This window comes from Phocoena sinus, chromosome 5, assembly GCF_008692025.1.
Source record: "Phocoena sinus isolate mPhoSin1 chromosome 5, mPhoSin1.pri, whole genome shotgun sequence".
In the NCBI taxonomy this organism is placed as follows: Eukaryota; Metazoa; Chordata; class Mammalia; order Artiodactyla; family Phocoenidae; genus Phocoena; species Phocoena sinus.
Window position 1 is genome coordinate 94,575,415 of NC_045767.1, and position 13,415 is coordinate 94,588,829.

General features: G+C 39.9%; 1 protein-coding gene across 5 annotated transcripts in view; it reads left to right on the plus strand.

Annotated features, from left to right (window-relative positions):
* MRPL1 (mitochondrial ribosomal protein L1) overlaps positions 1-13,415 on the plus strand; it is a 101,375-nt gene that overhangs the window by 33,572 nt on the left and 54,388 nt on the right. For 2 of the 5 annotated variants that reach the window (XM_032633761.1, XM_032633762.1), the window contains exon 3: positions 9,943-10,054. In XM_032633761.1, the coding sequence (XP_032489652.1) occupies positions 9,943-10,054 (112 nt within the window). Of the gene's footprint in view, positions 1-1,179; positions 1,312-1,379; positions 1,401-9,942; positions 10,055-13,415 lie in introns of those variants that run through there. The other 3 variants (XM_032633763.1, XM_032633760.1, XM_032633764.1) reach the window with 3 other exon arrangements.

A 13,415-nucleotide genomic window follows, 5' to 3' on the forward strand; every position in this document is an offset into this window, starting at 1 on the left:
GCTCAGATGATTAGTTGAGAAAAACAGATAACGTGGTGATGGTCACACAACTCTATAAATATACTAAAACCCATTGAATTGTACAATTTAGACTGGTGAATTGTATGGTATGTGAATTATAACTCAATAAAATTGTATAAAACAAACAGATAAACAAAAACAGGTGTAAGCCTTGAACAAAACCGGGAAGAGGTGGCCATAAATCAGCCTGGGAAAGGAAGAGGGAGGCTTCATTAGTGAATAAACCCTGAGTTGAAGTCTTAAATTAAAAAAATTAAAAAAAAAAAGTTACCGAGGTGATACGGTACAGGACGTTCCAGAGGGGACAGAGTGAACAAAGGCCTGGAGGTGAGAAACCGTGTGTGTGAATGGGGTTGAATGGGGGTGGGCTGCGGGCAGAGGGTTGAGGCCAGGGAGGTAGGCGGAGGCCAGAAGCGAGCTCGAGGTAGACACGCGAGGGTTTTATATTAAACTGGGAAGTGATATAATTCGTGATCAGAATTGTTTTAGATAAACTACACTGACAGTTGTGACGTAATGGAAAGGATACTGATTCCCCGCCCCCCCCGTCAGAATAACCTGTGCGTAGGTCTTAGATCTGCCATTTTAAAACTAGAAGTGTTATATAAATTTGTCAAGTTTTATTATTCAGTTGATCCTAATGGCACAGTTTGTCAGCAGCGGGAAAATGTAGAACTGCTTAATGTTCAGATTAACTGAAAACCACGCTGATCTTGCGATGAGTTCAAAAGAGTTTGTTAGTGAGTGGGACACGCCCCTTGGGTGGTAGTGGACAGCCTGGTTAATTTTTAAAAGTCTTTACGAGGCTGGAAACGTGGCGGTGGAAGCTGGTGAGATTATTCAGATTTTCTGTTTTTCATGCTCTCCTGGGTACTCTCACAATTTAAAATGATCGTTCTGAGTACACTTGCAGAATCAAAAAGAAAAAAATAAAAAGGAATAAAATAGTTGGAGCATCGCCAACAGGACCGTACTTTCCAGGAAGGGGACGTTTCCCTGAAGATGGTTGAACTGTCGAACCGGAACCAGGAAACACTGGGCTCTACACAGCACGCAGGACTAACGGGAACACAGCCACGGGGCACCCGCGCAGCGCGCCCTCCCGCGCCAGCTCGAAGGCTTACTTTGGTCCCACCTCCTTTCCTCTTGCTCCTTCGAATCCCTTCCCCCTCCGCCGTTTCCGGTTAGGAACACTTTGTAAATTCTTTCCAAGTTGAAGCGTGGGACCAATTTCGTCAACACAATCCGGAATGGTCAACATGGCGGCGGCTGTAAGGTGCCTCGGTAGAGGTAAAGCGAGGGGTCGTCTGGGCTTGCGGGGAAAATAGCTCTGGCCCTGGGTCTTCTGTGGCTGCACAGTGCAAGCCGGACTCTCCTAGGTGCGGGTCTGCACTGGGGGCTTGATAAGCCTCTACTCTTTCTGGACTCTTAAGTTCTCTAGAGGGTCGTTGCTACTTAAAAACGACCTTATCAGAGGTTTCACTCCTTTCTGGAGCTGTCCACCCTAGGACGGGAGTGGGAGGGGGTATACATTGACACCCTTCCAGCCACCCGCAGGGACCGAGGCAGAGACTTGGCTCTGTCTCCGATGCTGGGGATGTGGGCTGCGGGGGGAAAGGAGTTTGATATGTGAAGAGAGATCTGGAATGGAAAAGGTGGTATATTTTAGTGGCTTACAACCATAAACTTAGAATACTTGGTGCTTTCGGAGCACATCGTTGCAGGCAGTTCCAATTCTTAAACTTCCAGATGTTGTCCAGTTTGGACTAACATTTATCATTTGGAGGCTAGTTCTGTGATATTTCTTGCTAGCAACCCTTCTCAGCAGTTAATAAGGTCTAATTTGTTGGCTAGGATGACAACCCTTTTTGGGTACAGTACTTAAAATTTTTTTATTTTGTGTTTTTGAAGTACAGTGATACGTGTTGTTATTTAACTATGGTGGATTTTTGGGTGGAGGCAGCAGCCAGGAACACCCCCATTTTACAGAGGAAGAAACTGATTCTCTTAAGTATGTCGCCAAGTTCATATAACTAAGTGGCAGAGGAAGACTGAAGCTTAACTCCTAGACCAGTGATTAATTGATTTTTTTTTTTTTAACAGCATCATAGTCTTCTCTTTGAGCTTCGTAACAGGAAAGCTCAGTGTAAAGACCAGCATTCCCTATTTGGGATAGTTGTTGCTTAAAAGATAGAGGTGACAAGAGATCACAACAGACCTTGATAACTGCTAAGTGAGCAAACTAAAAAGTATATCTTTACTGAAAAGAGATTAATGGCACTATCTTCATGTATGACAGAAATAACATTATGTTAGACAAACTAAAGGAACCAAAAGGAGAATCAAAGGTTATCATTCTCTCCTTGCCACATTTTCTTCTCATGGCTCTCAGGATGTCTCACTCTCTTAATTTTCTTTTTATCTCACTTGTCACTTCTCACATTACTTTGCTGGTTCCTCCTCTTCTTCCCAATTTCTTACCTTGGAATGTCTCAGAAGCAAGGATTCCATCCTTCATCCTCATGTCTGTTGTATCTAAATTCACTCTTTTAGTGATCTCATCCAAGTTTTGTGGCTTTGACTATTGTCTGTATCTTAATGGTTCTCAAAATTATCTACAATCAGGACCTCTCTCCTGAACTTTAGATTCTTAAACTCATCTCTCTATTCTAGATCTCCACTTGTATATCTAATCAGTAACCTAAGACTTGTCTAAAATCAAACTGATGGTCATCGCCTGGAGTCTTCCCCATCTCATTTGATGGTTATTGCATCCTTTCAATTGCTCAGACCAGAACCTCAGAATATCTTTGACTCCCCCTCTTTTTCTCACACATCACATTAAATGGTTGACAAATCCTTTCTGCTTTACCCTCAAAATAAATCCAGAATCTGACTTCTTCTCACTACTTCACTGCAGCTACCTTCCAAGCCACTACCATCCCTCACCTAGATTTCTCTACAGTGTACTCTCAACAAGTAGTCTGGTCCTTTAAGAACTTAAATCAAATCATGTTACTCCTATGCTCAAAACTCTGCAAAACCTCCCCATTTTTCTAAATCTAAAGTCCTTAGAATGGCCTACAGCTGTGCTGTCCATTTTGTTATCCACAACTGAGCACTTCAAATGTGGCTAATCCAACCTGAGTGTATTAAATACACATTAGATTTTGAGGACTTAGTACCAGAAAAAGTAAAATATCTCAATTTTTTTACATTGATAACACGTTGAAATGATATATTTGGGGGTATTAGCTGTAATAAAATATGTTAATTTTTATTATTAATTAATTTCCCTGATTTCTGTTTCACCTTTTTTTTAATATGGCTATTAGAAAATTTAAAGTTATGCATGTGGCTTATATTATACTTCCATTGGACAGCACTGGCCTAGGGTCTTCCATATCATTTTGTGCCTACCTTCTTCCACCTCCATTCACCCAGCTTACCACTCTGAGTTCTTCTCCAGCTGCCCTCCTTCTCACTCACAGTGCTGTAGCACATTGGCTTTTTTGTTTCTGAAACACACCAAGAACATCCCTTTGTTGGGAGGACTTTTTCTCCCAAGTGGAGTGGGCCTGGAACACTTTCTCTAGATATTTGCATGACCGACTTTCTCATTTCTTTCAAGCCTTTGCTCAAATGTCACTTTTTTTTTTTCTTTTGCGGTATGTGGGCCTCTCACTGTTGTGGCCTCGCACAGGCTCCGGATGCGCAGGCTCAGCGGCCATGGCTCACGGGCCCAGCCCCTCCGCGTCATGTGGGATCTTCCCAGACCGGGGCACGAACCCGTGTCCCCTGCATCGGCAGGCAGACTCTCAACCACTGTGCCACCAGGGAAGCCCCAAATGTCACCTTTTTAAAAGGGCCTACCTTAACCTTCCTATTTAAAACTGCAACCCACTTTCCCCTTGATTCTCAATTCCTTTTACCCAGTGGGTTTCCTCTTACCAGTACCATTTTATGTTTGTTAGTATTGTCCATCCCCAGTAGGATGTAAGGTCCGTGAGGACAGGGATTTTATTTGTTTTGTTCACTAATTACTTAAAGCAGTGCTAGCACATGTTTCGTTGGCATAATCGTTGTTTAATAAATAAATGAGTGAATGAATACATGGATCTTCAACAAAATGCCACCCCTCTTCCATGTGTTGTAATGAATATTAAAGTAATTTGAATCCAGTTTTTGCTCTCATTAGTTGACATTTCCTTCTTTCATTCAACAGATGTTTATCATGTCTTCATTTGCCAAACACTGTGTTTTGTGTTAGGAACAGAATAGTGAACAAGTTATATACACTCCTTGGCCATGCATGGTACTTATCATCTACTGAAGAGCGGTCATTCATTGTATAATTACTTTTTTAATTACAGTTGTCCTGAGTGCTGTGAAGGAAAAGTACAGGTTGTTATAAGAGTGTATATGAGAGACCTTAATCTATTCTGAGTCTTCAGGGAAGTCTTTTCTGAAGGAGTAGCTTAAGCAGAGTCCCTGAAAGATCATTGGATAGTTACGAATTAGCTATTGGACGGGGGAGTGGGAAGTAGTAGGGGAGAATGTCACAGATGGAGGGAAGATTATATTTGAAAATCTGAAGGTTGTAAAAACCACGGTGTGTTCAAGAAACTGAAAGGATGCCAGTGTATTTGAAGTGTGGCAAGCATGAGAGAGAATGGTGTTAGATGAAGCCCGCTAAATAGGTTAGAAGCAGCTCATGGAGGACCTTTTTAAGAATTTACTTTATTCAGAGAGCAAGGTGAAGCCATCCAAGTGTTGTAAGGGTATGACGAGATTTCGTTTTTAAATCATCCCTCTTACTAGTAGGTGGAAAAGAAATGGAAAGGGCCAAGAGTAGAAGAGTAGTTTGGAGTCTGTTGCAGCATTCCATGTAGTAGATGATGGTGGCCTGGACTACAGTGCTTATGGTGGGAAGGCAAAGACTACATAGATAAGACCTCCTGGGGAAAGTGAGCATTATAGAGTTAGGTTGAGAAGCCCTGGGGAACTCTAACCTTTCAGTATCATGTTTAAGAGAATCAGCTAGCAAAGGAGATGGAGTTATTTCCATCTCATTGCCACGGGGTAGGGGTGAGGATAACTTTTGAGAATGAGTGCAGATTTATTTACATTCCTAAGTAGTGGAGGAAGTTCTGAGGGCTTCTGTTTTCTCTGAAGTAGCGAGTGAGGTTATTTGCTAAGAGTGAGAGGAGAAGAAATATATTAAAGGAATATAATAAAATACTACAGATAGATAAATTGACTACAGAAGGATTGAAAATACAGATATCATGGCCTAGCATTGCTATTTAAGTAGTGGTATTTTTGTAGTTTATTTTTTCTTAGTCTGTAGCAGTTTGATTTCTGTTGAAAATTTTAATTTCTGGTTGTCATGACTGGGGATTCTAAAAGTAGTGGTTGAGTATTTTTTTTTTTTGTGGTTGAGTATTTTATAGCAGGTTGCAATTGATGTATTCAAGAGAATTATTATTTTAAGTATCCTGCCAGGGTTGTGGGGTCCTTGTTTAGTACAATTAGAATTATTTTTTGGAAGTGTTTTCCAAATCTTGAGTGGATAATTGCTCTTCCTTCATTTACCATATGTGATTTTTCAAGGTAGCTAGCTTCTTTAAAAATGTGGAGAATCTCCTCTTAGACTGTTGCATACCAGCATAGCCACTAAATTTGAGACTCTGGAGGTCAGGAACTGGATCTCATTAGTCTATTTCTCTTCTTTTTCCTAGCCATTAAAGCCCCAGTTGTGGCTTTTGTGCCGCAGTAATAAAAAGGTCTCCTATACTGTCCCAAATGTCGGACCCATATGTTCACAGAATTCACAGTCTTGGTGGTTTTCTTGTACTTCAACTTTGTTTTGGAAGATTAGAATTAGAGATGAAATTGAGTTGTTAGGCATGTGGTTTTGATGACGTTTGAGCTGATGATAAGGAGTAGACCAGGGGAAGATACGAAGCTGGTGCATCCCTGTCAGATGTAACATTAACTGTAAAGGCCCTGAGTGAGGAATTAACTTGAGGGACTCTAGGGATTCAAGGATCTGAAAGAAGGTTCATAGTGAGCAAGTAAGAGAGTGATATGGAGTGACAGGCAGGGGCCGGCTCACATAGGGCCTGTAGACCACAGTGAGGACTCGGTAGCTCTTCTGCGTGCGCAGTGCCCTGCACTTGGAAGCTTAACTCATGAAAAAATTCATTTGATGTGTAGACAAGTCTTACAGCTTACATGCTATTGGTCTATATAATGAGTGGATTTTAAGATATAGATTTTAACAGTAATTTTACATGAAAATCTAGTTGTAGAGCACTAATTTAAAAAGTTGAGTTTAGAGAGTTCCCTGGTTGCCTAGTGGTTAGGACTCTGGGCTTTCACTGCCATGGCCCAGGTTCAGTCCCTGGTCGGGGAACTGACGTCCTGCAAACCACATGGCACAGCCAAAAACAAAAAACAAAACAAAACAAAATTGAGTTTAAGCCCAATTAAACAGAAAAGAAAATATAGATGACCAAACATGAAAACATATTCAGCCTAATTCATAAGGAAATTTAAATTAAAACAACTCTGCATACCATCTTTCATCTACTAGGTTGACGAATATCAATGTGTTTGGTAACATACTATGTTGGCATGAGTGTATGGAAACAGGCAACCTTTTCATTGCTGGTTGAAATGTATATGGCACTGTTATTGTAGAGAGCAGTATTTATCAAAATTACAAACGTTCATATCCTTTGACCCAGCAAATTCCCTTCTTGAATTTATCCTATGAATATACTTGTATGTGTGCAAAATGATGTTTGTACAAAGTCATTCACTGCAGCACTGTTTATAATAGCAAAATATTATAAATGAACTAATGGCTGGTCACTGATTATGATACAACCACACAGTGTAGTACTTTTGCAGCTCTGAAGAGATGAAGTCTTTATGAACTGATATGAAATTATTGCTGTAATACATATGTATAAACGTACCTTTGTGAAAGGCATACATGAGATTATATATACACATCTCTTATAAATAATGTGTGTACATCTATATCTAATATATGTCTGAAAATGGGCTCTAATACCTTTACATGAAAAATAAAGGTATAGAACAGTGAGTAGAGTGTGCTACCATTTAATAAAAGAGTAGGGAAATAATATTTCTAGAGAGATGCATAAGAAATTACTAACGTGGGAGGGAAGCTGGGTTTTAGGGGTTGGAGGAAGACTTTACTTTTGTATATTCTTTTGTAACCCTTAAATAAAAACATTTTCCTAGTATTTCTACATACAAAAGATATTTATAACATACAAAGAATAATAACTTAAAATTCTGGATACTTACTAGTAAGCTTAAAAAAATAAAGAACATTATCAATACCTTCAAAGGCCTAAGTGCTTTTGTCTTATTTGATCTGTTTCTTCCCCAGAGGTGAGGCACTTTTCCTGAATTTCTATTTTATCACTCCATTGTTTTTCTGTATATTTTTTTTTTTTTTTTTTTTTTTGGCTGCATTGGATCTTCGTTGCTGTGCGCAGGCTTCCTCTAGTTGTGGTGAGCGGGGGCTACTCTTTGTTGCGGTGCGTGGGCTTCTCATTGTGGTGGCTTTCTTGTTGCGGAGCATGGGCTCTAGGTGCATGGGCTTCAGTAGTTGTGGTGCATGGGCTCAGTAGTTGTGCGTGGGCTCAGTAGTTGTGGTGCATGGGCTCAGTAGTTGTGCGTGGGCTCAGTAGTTGTGGTGCGTGGGCTTAGTTGCTCCACAGCATGTGGGATCTTCCCAGACCAGGGCTCGAACCCATGTCCCTGTGTTGGCAGGAGGATTCTTAACCACTGTGCCACCAGGGGAGTCCCCTTCTGTATAGTTTTAACACACGCGCACACACACACACACACACACACACACACACACACACACTCCTAAATACAATCTTGATTACTTATGCATGTTTTTGAATTGAAATAATACCAAATGAATTCTTTCGCCAGTGACATTTTTGCTCAAATTATGTTTGAAAGATCCATCTGTATATACGGCATATAGTTTATTCATTTTTACAGTCCTGTAGCTTTCCATTATAGGAATATACCACAAATTATTTATCCATCCTACTGTAGATACACACTTGGGTTCTTTTCTTCAGTTTTGCCATTTCAACGATGTGACGATCATTCTTGTGCATGTCTCTTAGTACACGTGTGCAGGAGTTTCTCTAGAGTACATGCCCGGGAGTAGAATTGCTGCATCACTGAGGCGCGCATGCCCATCCTCTTTGGGTAATGCCGTATTGTTTTCCAAAATGGTATTCCAATTCATACTCTTAACTGCTATGTGTAAAATTTATCCTTACGTGATATTTTCAGCTATACAGGACTTTTTAAAAAGTTTTGCCAATTTGCTACATGTAAAACAGTGCTACTTAAATTATCTCATCTACAAACTGTTACCTGTCCAAAATAAGATCAAAGCACTCTTCCTTCATTGAGAAAGTCTTGTGGAAAAAAATTTTGTCAGCTGCACTAAATAATATACTTACTTAGTGATGTGTTTGATTTACATGCTGGGTTAATTTTAATTTGGTAACAGATAGGCTGTAACAGGCTCACAGACCACTCTTTAAGTAGCACCATAAAATGATATGTTACTGTGGTTGAAATTAACATTTACCTGATTACTAACGAGACTGTACTTTTTTTTTTTTTTTTTTTTTTCGGTACGTGGGCCTCTCACTGTTGTGGCCTCTCCCATTACGGAGCACAGGCTCGGAAGCACAGGCTCAGCGGCCATGGCTCACGGGCCCAGCCGCTCCGCAGCATGTGGGATCTTCCCGGACCGGGGCACAAACCCATGTCCCCTGCACCAGCAGGCGGACTCTCAACCACTATACCACCAGGGAAGCCCAAGACTGTACATTTTTTATATGTTTATGCATCATTTGTATTTCATTTTCAGTTAGAAGTCTGTTCATCTCTTTTGTTTATTTTTCAATTGGGTTGATCTTATATATTCTGGATATTAATCCTTAGTCCAGTATGTATGTTACTATTATAATCTCCCAGTTTTTGGCTTGTCTTTTCACTTTCTTTAAAGTATCTTTTGATAAACAGGTGTTCTTAACACTAATGTAGTCACTTTTCGGTTACTGCTTTTGGATTTTGTTTGTGAAATTGTTCCCTTCTCAGAGGTCATAAAGATATCTTCCTATATTCTGAAATCCTTTAAGTTTTGCCATTCACATGTAAGTCCTTAGTCCATCTAGATCTGATTGATTGCGTGTGTGTGTGTGTGTGTGTGTGTGTGTGTGTGTGTGGTGTGAAATAGGGATCTAAATATACTCTTTTCCCTGTTGATAATCACTTGTCTTAGCACCACTTATTGAATTCTTTGCACAGTGATTTGCAATAACATCTCTGTCATATTTCAGTATCCATATGTACATGGGCTTGTTGCTGGGCTGTTTATTGTTTCATTAGTCTATTTTTCTTGTGCCAATACCAAAGTGTCTTAATTACCATAGCTTTATAACAAGTCTTGACCTCTGGTAAGACAGTACCCTCCACTTTCTTATCCTTCAGAAGTACCTTGGGCAACCTGAATGTATTATCTATACAAGAAAAAAAAAAAGAAGACTAAAATTTAAATTAAAAATTCAGGATACGTATTTGTAATCTATAATAATAGAGCTAACATACTTTGTTGAGCCTGAACTAGACTAAGTTAAAAATAAATTAGGACAGAATTCTTCAATTAGATATGTTTACTTGACTTTAGTTTCAAGAAGTACAGTTTCCATTTTTACACTTTTTAAAGATTGTGGTTAACTCACAAATATTGAATATTTTTGTTTTAGAAAACAATGAGAATGTAAAAACTATGTATGTAGTGATTGATATTAATATTTTACATGTTTTTTTTCTTTCAAGTCTTGATACATCAGCAAAGGCATAGTCTTTCCAAGATGGCTTCTCAGACATCTCTTTATCCTTGTTCTGTGTACGTTCTGGTGCCCAACAGACATTTTGCTGCTGCTACAAGGTAAGTTTTTTGTTTTGTTTTTATTTTTTTAGTTATTTCATCTGCTATCATTTAAATCTTTGATTAAAAAACAATATGCTTGGGGGGCTTTCCTGGTGGCACAGTGTTTGAGGGTCCACCTGCCAGTGCAGGGGACACGAGTTCGAGCCCTGGTCCAGGGAGATCCCACATGCTGCGGAGCAGCTGAGCCCGTGTGCCACAACTACTGAGCCTGCGCTCTAGAGCCCACGTGCCACAACTACTGAAGCGTGCATGCCTAGAGCCCCTTGCGCCGAGGCGGGAGCAGTGGGAGGCCCGCGCACCGCAGCGGGGGTAGCCCCTGCTTTCTGCAGCTAGAGAGGGCCCGCGAGGCGGCAGGGACCCAACACAGCCAAAAATAAAATAAATAAATTAAAAAAAAAAAAAAAAAAGAAATATGCATGTTTTTAAAAAACTGTGAAAATTTATTAGCAGATAATTTTTTCCATGTCTAACAATGAGTTATTCAGTAGCTTGATGAGAATCATAGTATTTGCAATTTTAATTGTGGTTTTAATATTTTAACGTATTGACTTTATAATATACTAAAAAAATAGTTTTTTCATGGCTGATTTTCTGTCAGGATCTGAAACGGCGTAGAGGGGCTTGTGCTTGCTTCTCTCTTCTCTCTTGCCACTCTGAATCTCCTCTCTTCTGCGTGTATGTGCATATACTCATGGTTTGCCAGTGGCATCTCTGACTCTGGTTTTGCTTCTCTCTTGACAATAGGTTCTCTTTCTTGCTTCTTTGTATATCTCAGAATATTTTATTGACTGCTAGATATTTTGTTCGAACAGTTGAGACTAAAGTACATACTATTTATGCCTGGAAATGGGCATGCCTCTTCTGTCACAGTGTTAAGTCAATCCAGTCAAAAGTTGAGCTGGGGTTTGGTTTTGTTACTGCTATGGTTACCACCACCAGCTTCAGATTTCTGTACTGTTACCTTGTGCTTAGGATGGGGGCAGGGTTGCTGGAAGGTTTTTTTTCTCAGTGTTGCTGTTCCGTGCCCAGTTTTCAACCTTGCCTGTGCAGCTGTGCCTCAGAAGGGGGTCACTCTCCATACTCTTGCTCCTCCCCAAGTAGAAGACTGCTATTGCTTATTACTCAGTGCTTGTCAGGCTGGTGATGGGTGCAGAAGGGATTCTGTGTTTTCCAAGTTCAGCCATTGTCTTAAGTAGGCCCACTGTTGCTGGTCCTTGGGCATGAGGTTTTCTCAGTATTTCTCTTCCTCCCCCCATGGTATGTATCTATTGCAGGTCTTGTGCCGTAGTGCCTGGACCCTTCCATAGCTTTATTGGTAGATGATACTGCACTCAGGACTATTTCCTGCCCCAACCCCGAGGATAAAAGTTTTAGTGTTTTTTCTTCTTTCTGGTGTTTTTTTCTTCTTTTATTTCTGTACATACAGTGGGTGTTTACCTGTGCCCTAGAGGGCTTCAGGGTTACTTGCCTTTCCGGCTGTAGTAGCTGATCTTCTCCATACTGCACCCTTGAAGGAGGCTCCCTAGTCCCCTGGCCTGCTCCCGTCTTTCCCGGGAGCATCTGGTGGAGGTCTGTGGAAAAGGCCCACGCAGTGAATGTGAACTCCCCTTGTGTCTGGATCTCTCAGGGGGTTTATACGTTAGTGCTAAAAGTTTAGCTGATTTTTTTTCCTGCCTGCTTGCCTTCCTCTTATTCTCTGCTACAGGTGAGACCCTCCTGGCTGTATGCATATGGAGTGGGGTTGTGGGGAGATTTCAGACCTGTTTGGTTGCCCTACGATCTCAGCTCTGTGATGCGTTCAAGAAAAGTTGTGATTTTATCTGACTCTGTCATTGTTAATGCTCTTTCCAGCTTTTATTTGTATCATTATTGACTAGGCTTTATTCTGTCAGTTTTTGCATTTTAGGTATAAGCAAAACTTCTACATTTAGTTTATTTTTTTAATTAATTAATTTATTTATTTATTTGGTTGCTTGGGGTCTTAGTTGTGGCAGGTGGGCTCATTAGTTGTGGCACGCGAACTTTTAGTTGCAGCATGTGTGTGGGATCTAGTGCCCTGATCAGGGGTTAAACCTGGGCCCCCTGCATTGGGAGCGCGGAGTCCTATTCATTGCGCCACCAGGAAGTCCCTGCATTTAAGTTTAATGAATAAACCAGCATCAAAGGTGGGTGTTTGTGATTTTATTTATGTGATTACACTGAGAAGTAAGAATTCCAAACATTGGCATTCCATTAATAGTTATATGCCCTAGGCATTTTCTCTTTAGTTCTGTTCAGTTCAGTTTAGTTTGACTGAGGTTGTGTACCCTCCTACCTCCACCCCAATTCCTCAAAGTAAAGGCTTCTTCAGCCTTAAAAGGACTTGGATCTCTGGGGTCACAGATCTTCAAGGATCTTGAAGTGAGCTTTATTATAGCACTGATTTTTTTCTTATCTTGTTTTATTTGGGTATGACCGTGGAATTATTTTTTCCTTTCATTCTCTTGGAGGTAGGAGACAGGTGAAGCAGGGAGAAAGTTATTACCTGAAAACAGTCTCTTATTACTCATTTAATCTGTGCGGTTTAGTTACCCAGGTAACTACAGCTAAATTCTGTTCTCGCTAATTCAGACTGCCAGGTGTTTCTCCCTCACCTTCCCCAAAACCTTTCTAATATGATTATTTTATTCTCTGAGAATCATAGTATTTAAGTTCTCCTGATAGGGCCTTACATAATTGCATGAACAACAGAGTTCTTCTGGATGTGATTCTTATGAATAAAGGCAGACAATTTTTGGAGTGTCATGGAAAACAACAGGTGGTGGGTTTATAAAATTATTATTGACAGATTTTATTCAATTGCAGTTTTTTATTAATTTTGGAAGACAGTGTTTTCCTTAAAGTCCTATTTGCTCTGTGTTATAATGATGTACTTTATTTTTCTTTTTCCTAAAATAGTGTTCTGTTTGTAACTTAATATTTTCACTGAACCGTCTCAAATATTTTGTGAAACAAGGTCTAAAGTATAAATAAGTAAACTGCTGTATATCCCAACTCAGTCTCATTATGTATCGGACTTATATTGGGTTTTGCAAATATTTATTACTTTAAAAATCATATTTTAGCCTCTGGGGACTTCATATTGCTAATTGCAAATTAAATGGACAGGTTCAGTCATGGTTAAAAATATAGTGGTGAAATCAGCATTTACATAAAGTAAATCTGTAGGTTATAGTTACAATATTTATTCCTTTGTTAATCTTAGAGAGTTTATTACTAAAACAGGCTCTCTAGGCTCCTTCTTCTATTGGCCTCACTGCTCTTTTACTAAATATAAAATGTGATTTCTCCAGTTTGGAAGGTTTCAGGATTTTGTGGT